At 34.0% G+C, this 14,379-nt stretch overlaps 1 protein-coding gene across 1 annotated transcript; it reads left to right on the forward strand.

Moving 5' to 3' along the window:
- The first annotated feature begins 8,932 nt into the window (after window positions 1–8,932).
- Window positions 8,933–14,179, forward strand: mnx2b (motor neuron and pancreas homeobox 2b). The gene is given in 4 exon segments (XM_048195529.1): window positions 8,933–9,673; window positions 11,883–11,938; window positions 11,940–12,044; window positions 13,540–14,179. Coding segments are annotated over 4 exon segments (990 nt in total). The 5' UTR covers window positions 8,933–9,219; the 3' UTR covers window positions 13,915–14,179.
- Window positions 14,180–14,379: the final 200 nt, after the last annotated feature.

A 14,379-nucleotide genomic window follows, 5' to 3' on the forward strand; every position in this document is an offset into this window, starting at 1 on the left:
TGCAAGGAAGGCAACATAAATCTGTGCTATGGTGTAGCTTAATTTGTTAAATTACTGTAAAAAAAAAAAATCCTTGAACTTATTTGACATATTATGTTTTATAGGTCACGATTCCTTCTATGTAACAAGTTGAAAGTGTCCCGACTCCATCCCAACCAAAGGTTGCCATTCTCAGACAAATTAGCCAATAAAGGCCACACTTACTGTGTGCTAATGACTTTAACTTCCTCATTGACTTTATATGTCACTTTGCCGGCCAGCTTCAAAGGCGATTCATTGTAATCCATCGCAAAACCAACATCAATTAGCACATATGCTGTAGGTAAGTGGAGATAATGAAAGATTATGGAGAGCGGGAAACGGGCAGGAGGATACACGGGGAGAAAGGAGACTTCAAAGCCCTCAGTCTTCTCTCTTAAGGGAAGAGATAATGGTGCGTTGAGATAGCAGGGATATCAGGGTGAAAGTAATTATGTCTTCTTGTGTGTGATTGGTACAATATGGGTTGTTTATCTACAAGCACACAATGAGGCCCTTGTGTGGGGCCATAAAAAACCTGGTTGTTAAAGACGGCCCATTAAACCGCCATAAACCTCACACCATCTCTAGAAGCGTAAGGTGCGTTTGTTACCTGCGTGGAAAAAACAAACAGGTGGCTGATTATACTCTTTTAAAACAATGAAGGTGCTTGTGGTTTCATTTAAGGAAGTATTTTTTATTAAAGGTATACTGGACTTTCTGAAATATGTTCTGGTCAATATCACTGTAAACATTTGTTCTCATGATTTGTTATCACATTTTTTCTTTTTTTTAAATCAACTTAGATAATTAATGTAGTTCAGATAACATAATATTTTGAGTTTCTGTTGATTAAACCAATCGCCTTCATTGTATTAACTCAAAATTTTTATTTCAATGAACTCAAAATTTTAAGGTAACCAGGTAACTTACTTTTTTTAATTTAAACCTACAGTGTACAACTATAATTTTGTTGTTTATCAAATTCTAAATGATCAGGATGAAATAAACAGCCATTTCTGCATGAGAAATTGACTGTTATCTTACCCATTTTAACCATCTTTTGACATTTTGAGATGAACACACAGATTTCGGTTTATCGAACAGATTTATCGAACAGGACGGATGTTTGAAAGTGAGACAAACCCAACTAATACTGCAAAACATCACAGAATTCATCAAGTCTTTTAATACTTATTGATGTTTGTGCTGTTGTGTTCCCTCCAAATAATGATGTCACTTCCGGGAGGATGATGTCGGTAAAAAACTAACGTTTGTTTTTAAAAAACACTAACAGAATAGAAAGTGCATGAGGAGGACACATGAAAAATGTATAAACTGATGACCAATGTAAACAATAACATGTAAATATTATAATTAAAGAAAAAAAATCAATAAACATTTTGCCAATTTGCTGTTGTATATATATATATATATATATATATATATATATATATATATATTCAATCTAAACATGTTTTCTTGAAAATATTGTTTTATATCATCAATTTATAGTTTTTCTAGATTTTTTGGGAGATTTTATATATATATATATATATATATATATATATATATATATATATATATATATATATAAAATCTCCCAAAAATACTATATATATACAACAGCAAATTGGCAAAATGTTTATTGATTTTTTTCTATATATATATATATATATATATATATATATATATATATATATATTAAAAAAGGTGGAAAAATAGGGGGGGGGAATTAAAGAAAAACATTAAGTAAAATTTTGAATATTTCTTAATAAATTGCCAGTTTTACAAAAAGAGTTATTTTTTTGTTACTTTTAAAGAGATTTTGTAATAAATGCTTAGCCAATAATATGATTTCCATCTATAAAAATGTTAAATTGGTCACTTTTCATGGCATTTGTTTGTATATAGTTCACTGAAGCTTTGATATGTTTCGGATAAACTCATAATAAAATGCTGATACAAAATTAAGATAATATAAAAAGTGAATAATATTACATATTATTTAAATAATATTTTTTAAATAATATATATCTTTGTAATATTCAGTCGGTTAAGACATTTACTATACGATATACTGCATAAATGACCCTGTATGTAAAAATAAAGAATGTTTTCGGCTGGAGAGGACAGAGGAGGTGTCATAATTGTCTTTGAAGTCGTCTTATCAGAACGAATGACTGCTTCCTGACCCATCACAGAGTCATCGTAGTCATGACAAAACTGATCAACATAATAAAGCCACATCATTTAATGCCAGCCTAGATGAATTTATGAGTCCCGATAAAAGCATATTGCGTTTAGCTGCACAAATTACACTGAGAGGTGCAAATCGAGGACAAAAACATTGATAAAGAATGATTTTAAGTTACTTTCTGGCATTTAGGTAAAAGCTGGATATTTATCAGTATTCAGAAGCGCTGCCAGGAAAGGACCTGTCCTCAGAGATCTTTCCTGAGCACGAATAATTAGTATAATGCATTAGATGAAACCTCACACTAATTTTTCAAAAGTTGGTACACTAAAAGGGCTCGTGAATGACACACGTTTAATAAAACATCTAATAATAGACTCGATTTTTACGTTTTCTGATGTGAGGGGTTGTGTTTGCACATGCAAATATTACTTCCAGGATATTATTATTGCTCCACACATTGTAATTAAAGTGTTTTATATGTGTATAGTGCAAAATAAAGATGACCAACTGGAATTTGGGTCATGCTAAATCAGACTTATGTTTCATTTCCATGGAAAGAACCTGCTGACTCAGACAGAGGGTCAAAGAGAGGTCATGAGGCACTAGGACATCCGCCGGTCACGGCTGTCTGATCACTGCTGAGCTGCGATAATGACCACAGAATATGTCTGTAATCAGCGATAAGGCCTTTAATGTTCTGTAAACATGACAGGTACTAAAGTTTACAGGCCAAAAATTAAATGATAAACTCTGACTTTGAAAGGCACATCAAGAACGCACTGTGTGATCTTAAGGAGCTGGGTGTGTCCTGTATACATACATGAACATTCAAATAAGCATTGATCTCGACTACATCATATAGTGAGACAGAACATTATTTTAGAGCATTCATTATTTTGTGTGAAATAATACACTTTCTATGATCTCAAAAATGCGGTCTTTGATCTCATCTGCGGTCAAACTGAGATTGAACACTTTCTTGAACTTGAATATTTCTCATCAAGTCCTTGACTAAATCATTTTGGACTATGCTATGCAGAGCTTCATACTGTTAAGGCCCGTTCACACCAAGAACGATAGCTATAAAGATAACAATAAAGATATAGTTCTAAAAATCATCCTAAATATAAAAGAACAGCACTGTCCACACCACATCTACAACGATAATGATATAGAGAAACAATATCATTGAGATCACTTTCAGAAAGATTTTTAATGATAAAACACTGACAGCCAATCAGAATCCATTCTAATTCAAGGGATCGTGCATTTAAAATGGCAGACGACGTTGCGGAGAAGTTAATTGCTGAGGTCCAGAAAAAGCCACCGCTGTTTGACAAGTCAACCCCCCTTTCAAGGAAACTTTAAAGAAAATGGATATATGGAAAACAATCAGTCATACCCTCGGGATAAATGTTGAGAAGTATTAAGGATGAGATCATTATGCCAGACTAGCAAAGAGTGTAACATAAAGCGTTAGATTTAACAACATTGTCTTGCAACATTTGAGGTTGCGGTGAAAAAAAACTAGGCGTTGTTTTTATTCCACTATATTGACTTTGTCAGCTAAATTCACTGTTCGATTAGATCGATTACACTAGCTATTCACTCGAAACATAACATGCTGAGGACATCTGCTGGTTAAAGCTGTGTAAATGCAACAAGAACAGCAAAAACATGCTACACACTTTGAAACCGCAGCACATGAGCTTAGAATAAACTGACCGTTATCGTTCGTTGACGCAAATATAGTTATTGTTACACTGTAAAAAATGACCGTGATTTTAACAGTAAAAGACTGTAAAAATGCTGTGGTGAAAAACTGTTAATTGGTTTACAGAAAGTTCCCGTACTATATACGGTGAATAACTGTAATAGATCTAACGGTACATTTAATGTAATTTTACGGTAAAATACCGTTAAATTCACAGTTTTTGGAAGTGAAAATAACAATTCATTGTAAAAATGTACAGTGAAAAACCGTAAATTGACATTCCCACAATTCCCTGCGTGACACTTCACATTTGATATATTTTCATTGAAATAACATTGAAATAATGTTTCTTCTTAGTTTTTCTCATTTTTTTTCTAATCAGTTATGTACATTAGGGTTTTATGTTACACCTAATGTTGTTAAATTAATGTTTATTGCATTTTTAAAATGTCATGTGTGTTACCATGATGGTGTTTAGTGTGTGTGTGAATGACACTGTGTGCACCTTCTATATGTTAGTGTTGTCCTTCTCAGCTTGTGGAAAAGCTGCTTGTGATGAACTTTGATTAATCATGTGACTCTTATCACCACTGTATTTGGTGATTGTCAGTGTATTATAAAGGTGCAAAACAGATATTAGTACTTCATTAGGTTGGTAAATTAACATTAATATCAGTTAATGAAATACATTATTTTACCGTAAATTTAACAGATTTTTTTTTTTTTTACGTTGCTACCGTATTTTTTACGGTAAAATTCTGGCAACCACAGCTGCTGTTTTTTTACCGTAAATTTTACTTGGATTTTTTTTACAGTGTATCTTTATAGCTATTGTTCTTGCTGTGAACGGGCCTTTAAACCCTAAAAAAGAATGTGTTGGCTCAACAACAACAAAAAACAATAACGCAACAGTTTGCATTAAGTTTTTGAGTTACGGCAACTTTGAGTGAATATATGTTCAACCAACAAGCTACATTGAGTTAGACAAACTTAATAATTTGTAACATAAACACAAATTTTTAAGTTGATTACTCAAAAAATTAAGTCGCTCCAACTACCAGAGTTGTAGCCCTCACTCTAAAAACTAATTCAGGGGACCTTTAGTCATTACTTCAATATATATATATATATATATTGTTGTGAAATAAAAAATCAAGTTGTTCTGAAATGCTGTTAGACTTTTTACTTGTAATTGTTATTTTATTGAGCTTGGATGACACACAAATTATGCCTATTGATTCGATATACTATCATGACATAAAATAGTTTAACATTTTCGGTTAATCAAAAATGTATTTAATTTTAAGTTCTGTTAATGTAAAATACAATCTGATGACATGTAAACGTGTTTCATTGTTTTGAGTTGTATGAACAATTCTTTTAATTTAGACGAACTTAAGTTAAGTGAAACTGGGCTGGGATTTATATTTCCCATCATGCTTTGCCCATGGCACTTGAAAGGGAGAGTAAATGCTAAAATTAAGTGTTATATAATGTTTTTTGCACAAGATTAATGGTAGGGAGATTTAGCAGTAATTAGTGTTTTGTTATGCTAATTTAGAAGAGTTTCTGTTAATGTGGGTTTTTGGAGATTTACCATCATGGTGACAAGCGTTGCTTGGTAAGTTCATGTTAGAAATGCGTTTTATTGTGGCAAAAAACCGTCTTCACCTTACTTAAAACATTATGTTGGATCAACTTAAATAGTTGCATTCATGTTGACAATTATTAAGTTCATGTTACTTAGAAATGTGTTTTTATTGTGGCAAAAAACCGTCTTCACCTTACTTAAAACATTATGTTGGATGAACTCAAAATATTGCTTTGAATTAATGTAATTCTCCCAATGGGCTTAAGTTGAAAATTCTAGTGGAAAACGTTAACATTTTTTTTTTTTTTTGTTGAACCAATGTTTTATTTTTTAGAGTTCTGGAACCAATTAATCTTATCTATTTCAGTTCAAATCAACAGCTATATTGCGAACATAACTTATTCAACACGTATATTTAATGAACAGGTAAGATATTATGAAGTGTTTACCTTCGGCACAGAAACTCTTTTAAATGTCAAACATAACAGCATTAAACACTAACAGGTCTTTCCCTTCACTAAAAACAAATAAATTAACACTTAATTTCGACATTTATTCTCCTTAGTCCTACACAACTAGAAATCCATTGCCTAATTTCCAGAGTTATCAAAACAATTTCATTAAGTTACTACAACTTATTTTTAAAAAAAAGCCAATTAACGTAGAAATTTAAGTTTAAATTACAGACGATTTTAAGTTGATGTAATGATCAACATTATTATGTCAACAGAACTCTACAAAATAATGCTTGCAACTTAAAAGTTTTAATTAAAACAATAAATTAGAATTTTTAACTTGCAACCATGTATTTATTTAAGTTGTAGTAACAGGTCCCCTCAGTTACTTTTTTAGAGTGTACTGTATTAACAATTTTAGGAACACATCTGAGACAGTTGATTCTTAACTGAAGATCTCCATTAAGTCACCTGAGCTAATTTTCCCATGGATAGGCCAATCAGATATAATGTTTAGAAAAAACACAATAAAGTACAATATAATGCATCTATTTACCACTGCAAAACGTCTTAAATTAAATCTAAACATTAAAAATACAGAAATATATCAGATAAATCACAATCATTCTTGTTACAGATATATTTAGCAATGCCTGTCATTGCAATGAATCACTGGTAAGCATGCAACAAACCTGCAGACCGCGTGTGTGCGCCCGCGCGCGCAATAGGCCTACTTAAGAGAGGACGTGACACGAGGCCGACGGTGCCATTGATTCAATTTAATTTGCGCACCTCTGTCACAGGGTGCCAAAGACGGATTTACCAGTGGCCGGGCTGTTTAAATTACTTTTAAATCATAAAAGCAGCGCAACGGTAGAGGGGAGGGAGAGGTAGAGGTTGCTGGGAATAAGCGGACAGCACTTGATTTCTCTTGAGCAAATTAACTCCACGGCCGTGTCTCAAAACCTAGTGAGTTGCCTAACTGGACAGCATAGGCTATTTGGTAGCCACAGAGATCGTAATGGGAAAAAACGTCTCGTAGGCTATAAAGACTTTTTTTTTTTTTTACTATTTATTTACATTTTTTTTTGCTTTTTGATGTAGGCTACATTGTAATAATATGTACAATATCCGCCATATTTTTTAGGTAAGAGTGGGCGCGGCCATTTGTAATTTTAATGAGTCTGTCTTCCAGTGTCATTCTTCGTTATTTTTAGCTGTTATGCTGCTTGATATTGCAAACTGGTATTTCTTACCATATTATTTTAATGCCGCCTATTGTCTTAATTATAAACAAGCTGGTTTGTAGCGCAAACAGTCTTACAGTTTAGCCTACTTTGATATTCTTATTTAGCTGCTAATAAATCGGAAGTCTTGCACATTCACAGAAAACACCTTCCTTCCGCGTTTAATAATAAGGTGGATATATAAAACGAGAGATATCAACGACATGACGGATGTAGACCGCTTCCTCAAACATGCTGTCTAGGTAGGGAACAAACTAGATTTTGAGTCACAGCCCGCTTCAGCACCGCAGCCCGGCGCTCATCTACGGTACAGAGGGGCGGGATGCTCCAATCATCTCGGGTCAAGGCGAAAATATCAGTTTCGGCCTCACGTCGCCTGTACAGAGACTGTTTTCCATGTTATTAATCCACCGTCCACCGTCGTTTCATGTAGGCAATATTTAAAATAACAATTGCGAATTGCAATTCATTTCGTCTCGATTTATTGCGTGTTTACGGCAAGCTTCATGGATGGAATGAAGGTTTTGAATGAATTGCCTGTATTTCATTTATTACATATAGGTTTACAACTATTTTTTATTATTTGTTTTCCCCCCATGTAATGCAAACTGTGTAAAATATATCAACATATGTTAAGTCGGATTTTTTTTTTTTGTTTTGTTTATGTGTTTTTTCGAACCGACTATTCTGTCTCAAATTAATTTATTAAAAGACATCTTAATACCCCTCATATATGCTGGAATAAATAAGTCCAATAAAATGAGCAACAAATTGTATTTTCGAGGTGATGAGATCTCATATGAAAAGATAAATTCATGCAGTACAAGCAGTTATTATAATAATTATTAATGTACTGTAAAAAAAAAAACATATATATACATCCTGACCTTACACATATTTTATTTGTCTAAATCCATATAGTCTTAATTTAGTCATAAAATTGAATAAATCCGTTTAGTTTAGATTAGGATAATAATTTGGATGTCACCATATATTTTTAGGTTATGTCACTTACGTGACAAAGCGCTTTTTAATCATACCATATAATGCTGCGAACATCTGACATATTATAGGCTAATGCGTAATTTTACGGACTATGTACAATATAAAGTCATAAAATTCAATTATATTGATATTACAGCCGAGATTAAATGAGCGGGTCGTAAAAAATATTAGATCACATTATTAGTATTAATATGTAGGGTACATCTCGGACAACTGCTCAGTGAGATTATTTTTTATTTGATATATTATGTGAGATACTGAATAATAATAATAATAATAATAATAATAATAATATAAAACGTGCACCAAATGCATGTTTTAAGGTCTTACAAATTGTAAAAGCATCATAATAATCTTACAAAATAATAAACTTATCGCGACAAGAATTATTATAATGTCATTTATTAATTTATTTACTAGATTATTTTTTTTAAATTATTTAGGGATAGTTTTAAACTTGCAATTGGTGCGACTGAGTTCCTGTAAGCCACGAGAAACGCTTTGGAAACTCCGCGCGCGTCTTTGCTCTGATGACAAGTCTCAGTCCAAGGACGAGCTCGAAGTGTCTGTAGTACAGTATGATTAGTTAATTAGAAAACTGTCAAGCGATCTACTCCCGCAGGACATCCTCTGCAGCCAATCAGCGCTCACAACGGCGTTATGACTGAGATGTGAACGCGCGGAGAGGTTCAGAGAGCAGAGTAGATGACAGAGATACTGTTCTAAACAAGAGAGAGCTGTGATATAGCACGATTACGCGCTCGTATCCTTTCTGGACGCATTTTCTTTCTTTTCTTTTTTTGTGCGTAAAAGTTTAGAGGTACTTTATTAACTATATATAGATACTTTGGCCGTCTCATGGGCTGAGTTCCGCAGTTAGACTCATATCCCACAAGTTATAAATAGAGCAGAAAGTATCACTAATCGTGGTTAAAACGCATGCATCTGTGCGTAAGCTATCCAACTCCAAACAACCTAGAAGCGTTGCAATGGAAAAATCAAAGAACTTCAGGATCGACGCTCTCCTGGCTGAAGAACCCCATCGAGGGACCCGAGAAGTATCACCTGGACTGAGCAGCGACAGCCCGACGGGTAGCCCGGTGTCCTGCAAGCGCGCCGACACTCCGTCCCCCCGTGGGACCCCCGGCGCCATACACCTCCAAACCGGAATCATACCTAAACCAGGGCTGCTCAATCTCCCACACCCGGGACTCACTTCAATTCCAGCCATGTACACGACGCCCATGTACCCCATTTCAGCTTTGGGAGGTCAGCACCCTGCCCTGGCGTACTCGGGGTTTACGCAGCTGACGCAGCCGTACCCGGAGCAGCTGAAGGCGGCGGCGATGGCCGGATCTTTACCGCTGGAGCACTGGATACGCGCTGGCATCATGGTACCACGACTGCCCGATTACACCTGTGAGTGGGGTAGCATTCAGATGAGTGGGTAACTTTGTTAAATCATTACTTAACACTATACAATCCTTAACAGATCAACAGTTAATGCTCATTGAAAATCGAATAAATATCATGAAAGTTTTATGACATTTCTAACTATTTGAACGCATCTGTTAAGCATTAAATGATTGACTAAAGTTTGCTATTTTTATTTCTGAAATTTGAGTGGAGCACCATAACACTTTGTAAACTTTAATTAATAATTAATTTACCATCATGCTAAACCGTTTAAAAAGTCGATCTACGTTCACATGTGAACAGGCCTATATGTAAATAATCTGTAAAAAAATATTTTCATGATTTGTTATCACAACAATTTTTCTTTTGTCAAATCAACTTTAATAATTAATGTTTTGAGTTTCTGTTAATTAAACCAATCGCCTTCATTGTATTGACTCAAATTTTTAATTTCAATGAACTCAAAATTTTAAGGTAACTTACTTTTTTAAGTTAAACCAACATTTCTTTTTTAGTGTGTGTGTGTGTGTGTGTGTGTGTGTGTATATATATATATATATATATATATATATATATATATATATATATATATATATATATATATATATATATATATATATATATATATACACACACACACACACACACACACTATAAATATATATATATATATATATATATAGAGAGAGAGAGAGAGAGAGAGAGAGAGAGTTTATATATAATTTAAAATATATAAATCTGGTTCTTTTTTACCTGCTTAAATATCAATAATTGATCTGTGAAGCATCTGTGAAGTTCCATTGGAGCTTTTTCTTCTTTTTTTTTTTTTCGAAATGGACTTTTAAATTTTAAAATTAAAAACAGCATCTGATGTAAATAGAAAAAAGTAGAAGAAAACAGACTAAGGTGTCACTGGAACTTTTTTCCAAATCATGTCTAAATTGTGCACCTGCATCATTATAGCACCATTATTACTGTCATACACCAAATTTTGTTGCATTACCGCCACTGTCAGTTTGAAAGCAAACATTGTAAAAGCTCATGAAATCCTTTTCAACATAATCAAAGGTGAGGAAACGCAAACAGAGGGAGAGAGATGTGCTTACACACCTGTGACTCTTGAAAGATGTGGAGTTAATTTGTCACTAAGCAATTATGATGTTTATAACTCCTGTTTGATGGATTATTAAACTGAAATCATGGTGGTCACATGTGGCGAAATTAGTTTGCTGAATTATAAATGACAATCTAGGTGGCTAAATGATAAGACAGTATCAGGAAATATGACTATATATATTAGATATTTCTACATGCATTTGCAATTAAAATTGAAAGCAGACATTTTTAACGTATAATAGAAAATTATATATAATAGCCAATATATTTTACCATCTTTAACAGACATGATTGAAAGATTGTATTATCTGCAGATAGTTAAAGAAACAACAACTCAACAATAAAGTCAGTTTGACGCTCTGACTGAACAATGGTCTGTATAGTGTTACCAGGATTTACACCAAACTGTAATAATATAATTTTATTTTTGGCTTCTTTATAAAGCCATAAATGTCAGCTCGATGGAAATTGTCTTTGTGCGAGAGAGAAACTATAAACAAACACCTTAAACATACTGTAGTTCATCAATAAAATCCCAAAAGCGTTCATTGAATTTTCATTAAGTTAATGGCTTGCTCTTGCATTTTATGGCCGCCCAGCCCTGCTTCCACTGTGTTTAACAATAAGCTGCAGTAAAGCTATTATGGTAAATGATAGCTACAAATTCTAGGCTTTCTTTTGTGTGTGTGTGTGTGTGTGTGTGTGTGCCCAACCCTGCAAGTCCTTGACATTATATAAAAAGAGACAAAAATCTCATTAAAATAATCTAGACGTAGATTACAGTATCTTGCATCCCTTTTGGCTGGTGCTTAATTTTTATATACAGGCACAAGAGGCCTCTTATTAATTTGGAAGAGATTTACAGTTTTAGCAATGACGTTAGTGCAGGCTTTTAAGTAAAAATTATGCCCTTAGTTTAAACTTTCTATTAGATCAACATAAAGTTAGGTTAAACTTGAGCAGAGTATTTGTAGTTGCGCAGGCTTGAACAAAACCATAACCCAAAGATATATAGAAACCACACAGAAACATTCTAACAACAAAACAAAACTCAATTTAATTTTTTGAATGTAATTTATACAATCTTTTAATGTCCTCGTTCTTTCTGTTTGTCTTGTAGCCACTCCCCAGTCCGGTTTGATGGGTAAATGTCGTCGGCCACGGACAGCATTCACCTAGTCAACAATTACTGGAGCTGGAAAACCAGTTTAAACTGAACAAGTACCTTTCCAGACCCAAACGCTTCGAAGTGGCCACATCTCTCATGCTGACTGAGACACAGGTAAAGTGTGAAAGAGTTTTGATATTCACTCAGGGCTTGACATTGACACCCACCGAATGCGTGTGGATTTCAGCAGTCACTCCTTCTAGCCACTTTGTAGGGTTAAATTTGATATATAATATATAAATTTTTTAATTGTAGTCTTTTAAAAAGGCATCTGAAATAATAAACTAAGTGCGATGTAGTGTTGTCAAAAATACAGATTTTTCGATACATATCGACTGAAACATCTGAAACGCTTCCAATACTCATTTTCCACAGAATAGATACACGATACCAGCTGCTCTTTCTCTCTCTCTCATCTCACTGACAGCGAGTTGACACACAAACCAACTTCCCCTCACTCACTCGTTTCATTTGCTCCAGATGAATATTGTTGGTGTAACAGGGCTTGAATTTTGGCGTGGGATTGCGCGTATTGCACATAATTATACTCATTCCCGCAGATTTTGTTCTCGCACCCAAAATGTGGCACATAAAGCCGCCTCTCTACTAAATTGATTTATTTTTCACTGCTTATTGTGCTTAAACAGTCAAATACACACAAAATAATGTCAAATGGTGAGTATTCATGTAAACACAGTCAGTTGTTTTAAGTGAATGTAAACAGTTGAGAAAGAAAACACATGTGTAACAGTATAATGGATCTGTGCATCAGCTCTTAAAGTGACAGCAGCCTAACATACCTGCTGCCAAATTATGAGATAATATTAAAAATATCTATATGCCAGTTTTCCCCATGGTACATACCACTAGCCACAGTGGCTGGAGAGCAAAAAAGTTAATGTCAAGCCCTATATACAGTATACTACAGTTCAGTTATTACCATATTTACACTATTGTACAAAAGTTTGGGGTAATTAAAAAAAAAGAAAAAAAGAAAATACTTTTATTCATCAAGGGTACAATAAATTGATCAAAAGTGACAAAAGTAAAGTAAAAACAGTAAAGACATTGTTATTAAAGATTTCTATTTCAAATAAATGCTATTATTTTGGACTTTCCATGCATCAAAGAATCAGGAAAAAAAGTGTATCAAGGTTTCCACAAAAATATGAAGCAGCACAACTGTTTTCAACATTTATAATAATCAGAAATGTTTCTTGAGCATCAAATCAGCATATTAGAATGATTTCTGAAGGATCACTGAAGACTGGAGTAATGATACTGAAAATTCAGCTTTGATCACAGGAATAAATTACATTTAAAATATAATAAAATAGAAAAAAGTTTTTTTTTATTGTAATAATATTTCAAAATATTACTGTTTTTACTGTATTTTTGATCAAATTAATGCAGGCTTGGTGAGCATCGGACAAATTCTACTCATTAGGTTGGACAAAGAAAAACAAAATGATTTGGTATAACCATTATGTTAGTGTCCAAATGGTTTCTTTTCTATAAATTATTCTCTATATTTCTCTGTTTGATTATTGTTTCTTTGGCAGAAGCTGGCTATTTTGCTGATAACCTTGTGTGTTTATATATAAAACAGGTCAAGATCTGGTTCCAGAACCGGCGAATGAAGTGGAAACGCAGTCGTAAGGCTAAAGAACAGGCCGCGCAGGTCGAGGTCGAACGGCAACGCGGGGGGACCAAATCGACCAATGAGAGACCAGGAAGGGACGGCCGCAGAGCTCTCGCTCAGAGTGTGGAGGAGCACGAGGAAGAGGACGATCTTGACGAGGACGATGAAGAAGATGAGGAGGAAGAGCCACACAAGTTCATGAACGACAACCTAAATATACCACGTTCCACAGACTTTCTGCACCACACGTCTGCGTTAGGATACCACGCCGACAGCCCGTTCTCTGAGGACGACATGGAGGAGGTGGGAGGCGGCGATAGGAAGATTGGGGCAGGGTTATGAAAAGATTTCCAAATGGAAACTGAGACTGCATGAACTCACAGCAGCATCACAGTCCTGCGGTCTGACTATGGCAACAGTAAGATGAAAAAACTGAAACCATTTAGCCTCCGAAAGACACACGAAAAGACAACCAAGTATACAGTACAGAGGGACTTCATTGGTGTTTGAGGTGTCAGAGAATCTTATACAAAGTAGACATTTGATAGTATAACAAATAACAAACATTTAAGCTGTGTTCCAAAACCTATAGACAGCAATTTAATATCATTTTTTTTTTTTTTTTAAAGAAATTGAATACTTTTATTCCGCAAGGATGTGTGAAATTGAAAAAAGTGACAGTAAAAACATTTAGAATGTTACAAAAGATTCTGTTCTTTTGAATTTCCTATTCATCAAAGAATCCTGAAAAAAGGTAACATTGTTTCCACAAAATATGAAGTTTTCAACATTGATAATAATAATAAA

Source organism: Megalobrama amblycephala, linkage group LG7, assembly GCF_018812025.1.
Source record: "Megalobrama amblycephala isolate DHTTF-2021 linkage group LG7, ASM1881202v1, whole genome shotgun sequence".
Lineage (NCBI taxonomy): Eukaryota > Metazoa > Chordata > Actinopteri > Cypriniformes > Xenocyprididae > Megalobrama > Megalobrama amblycephala.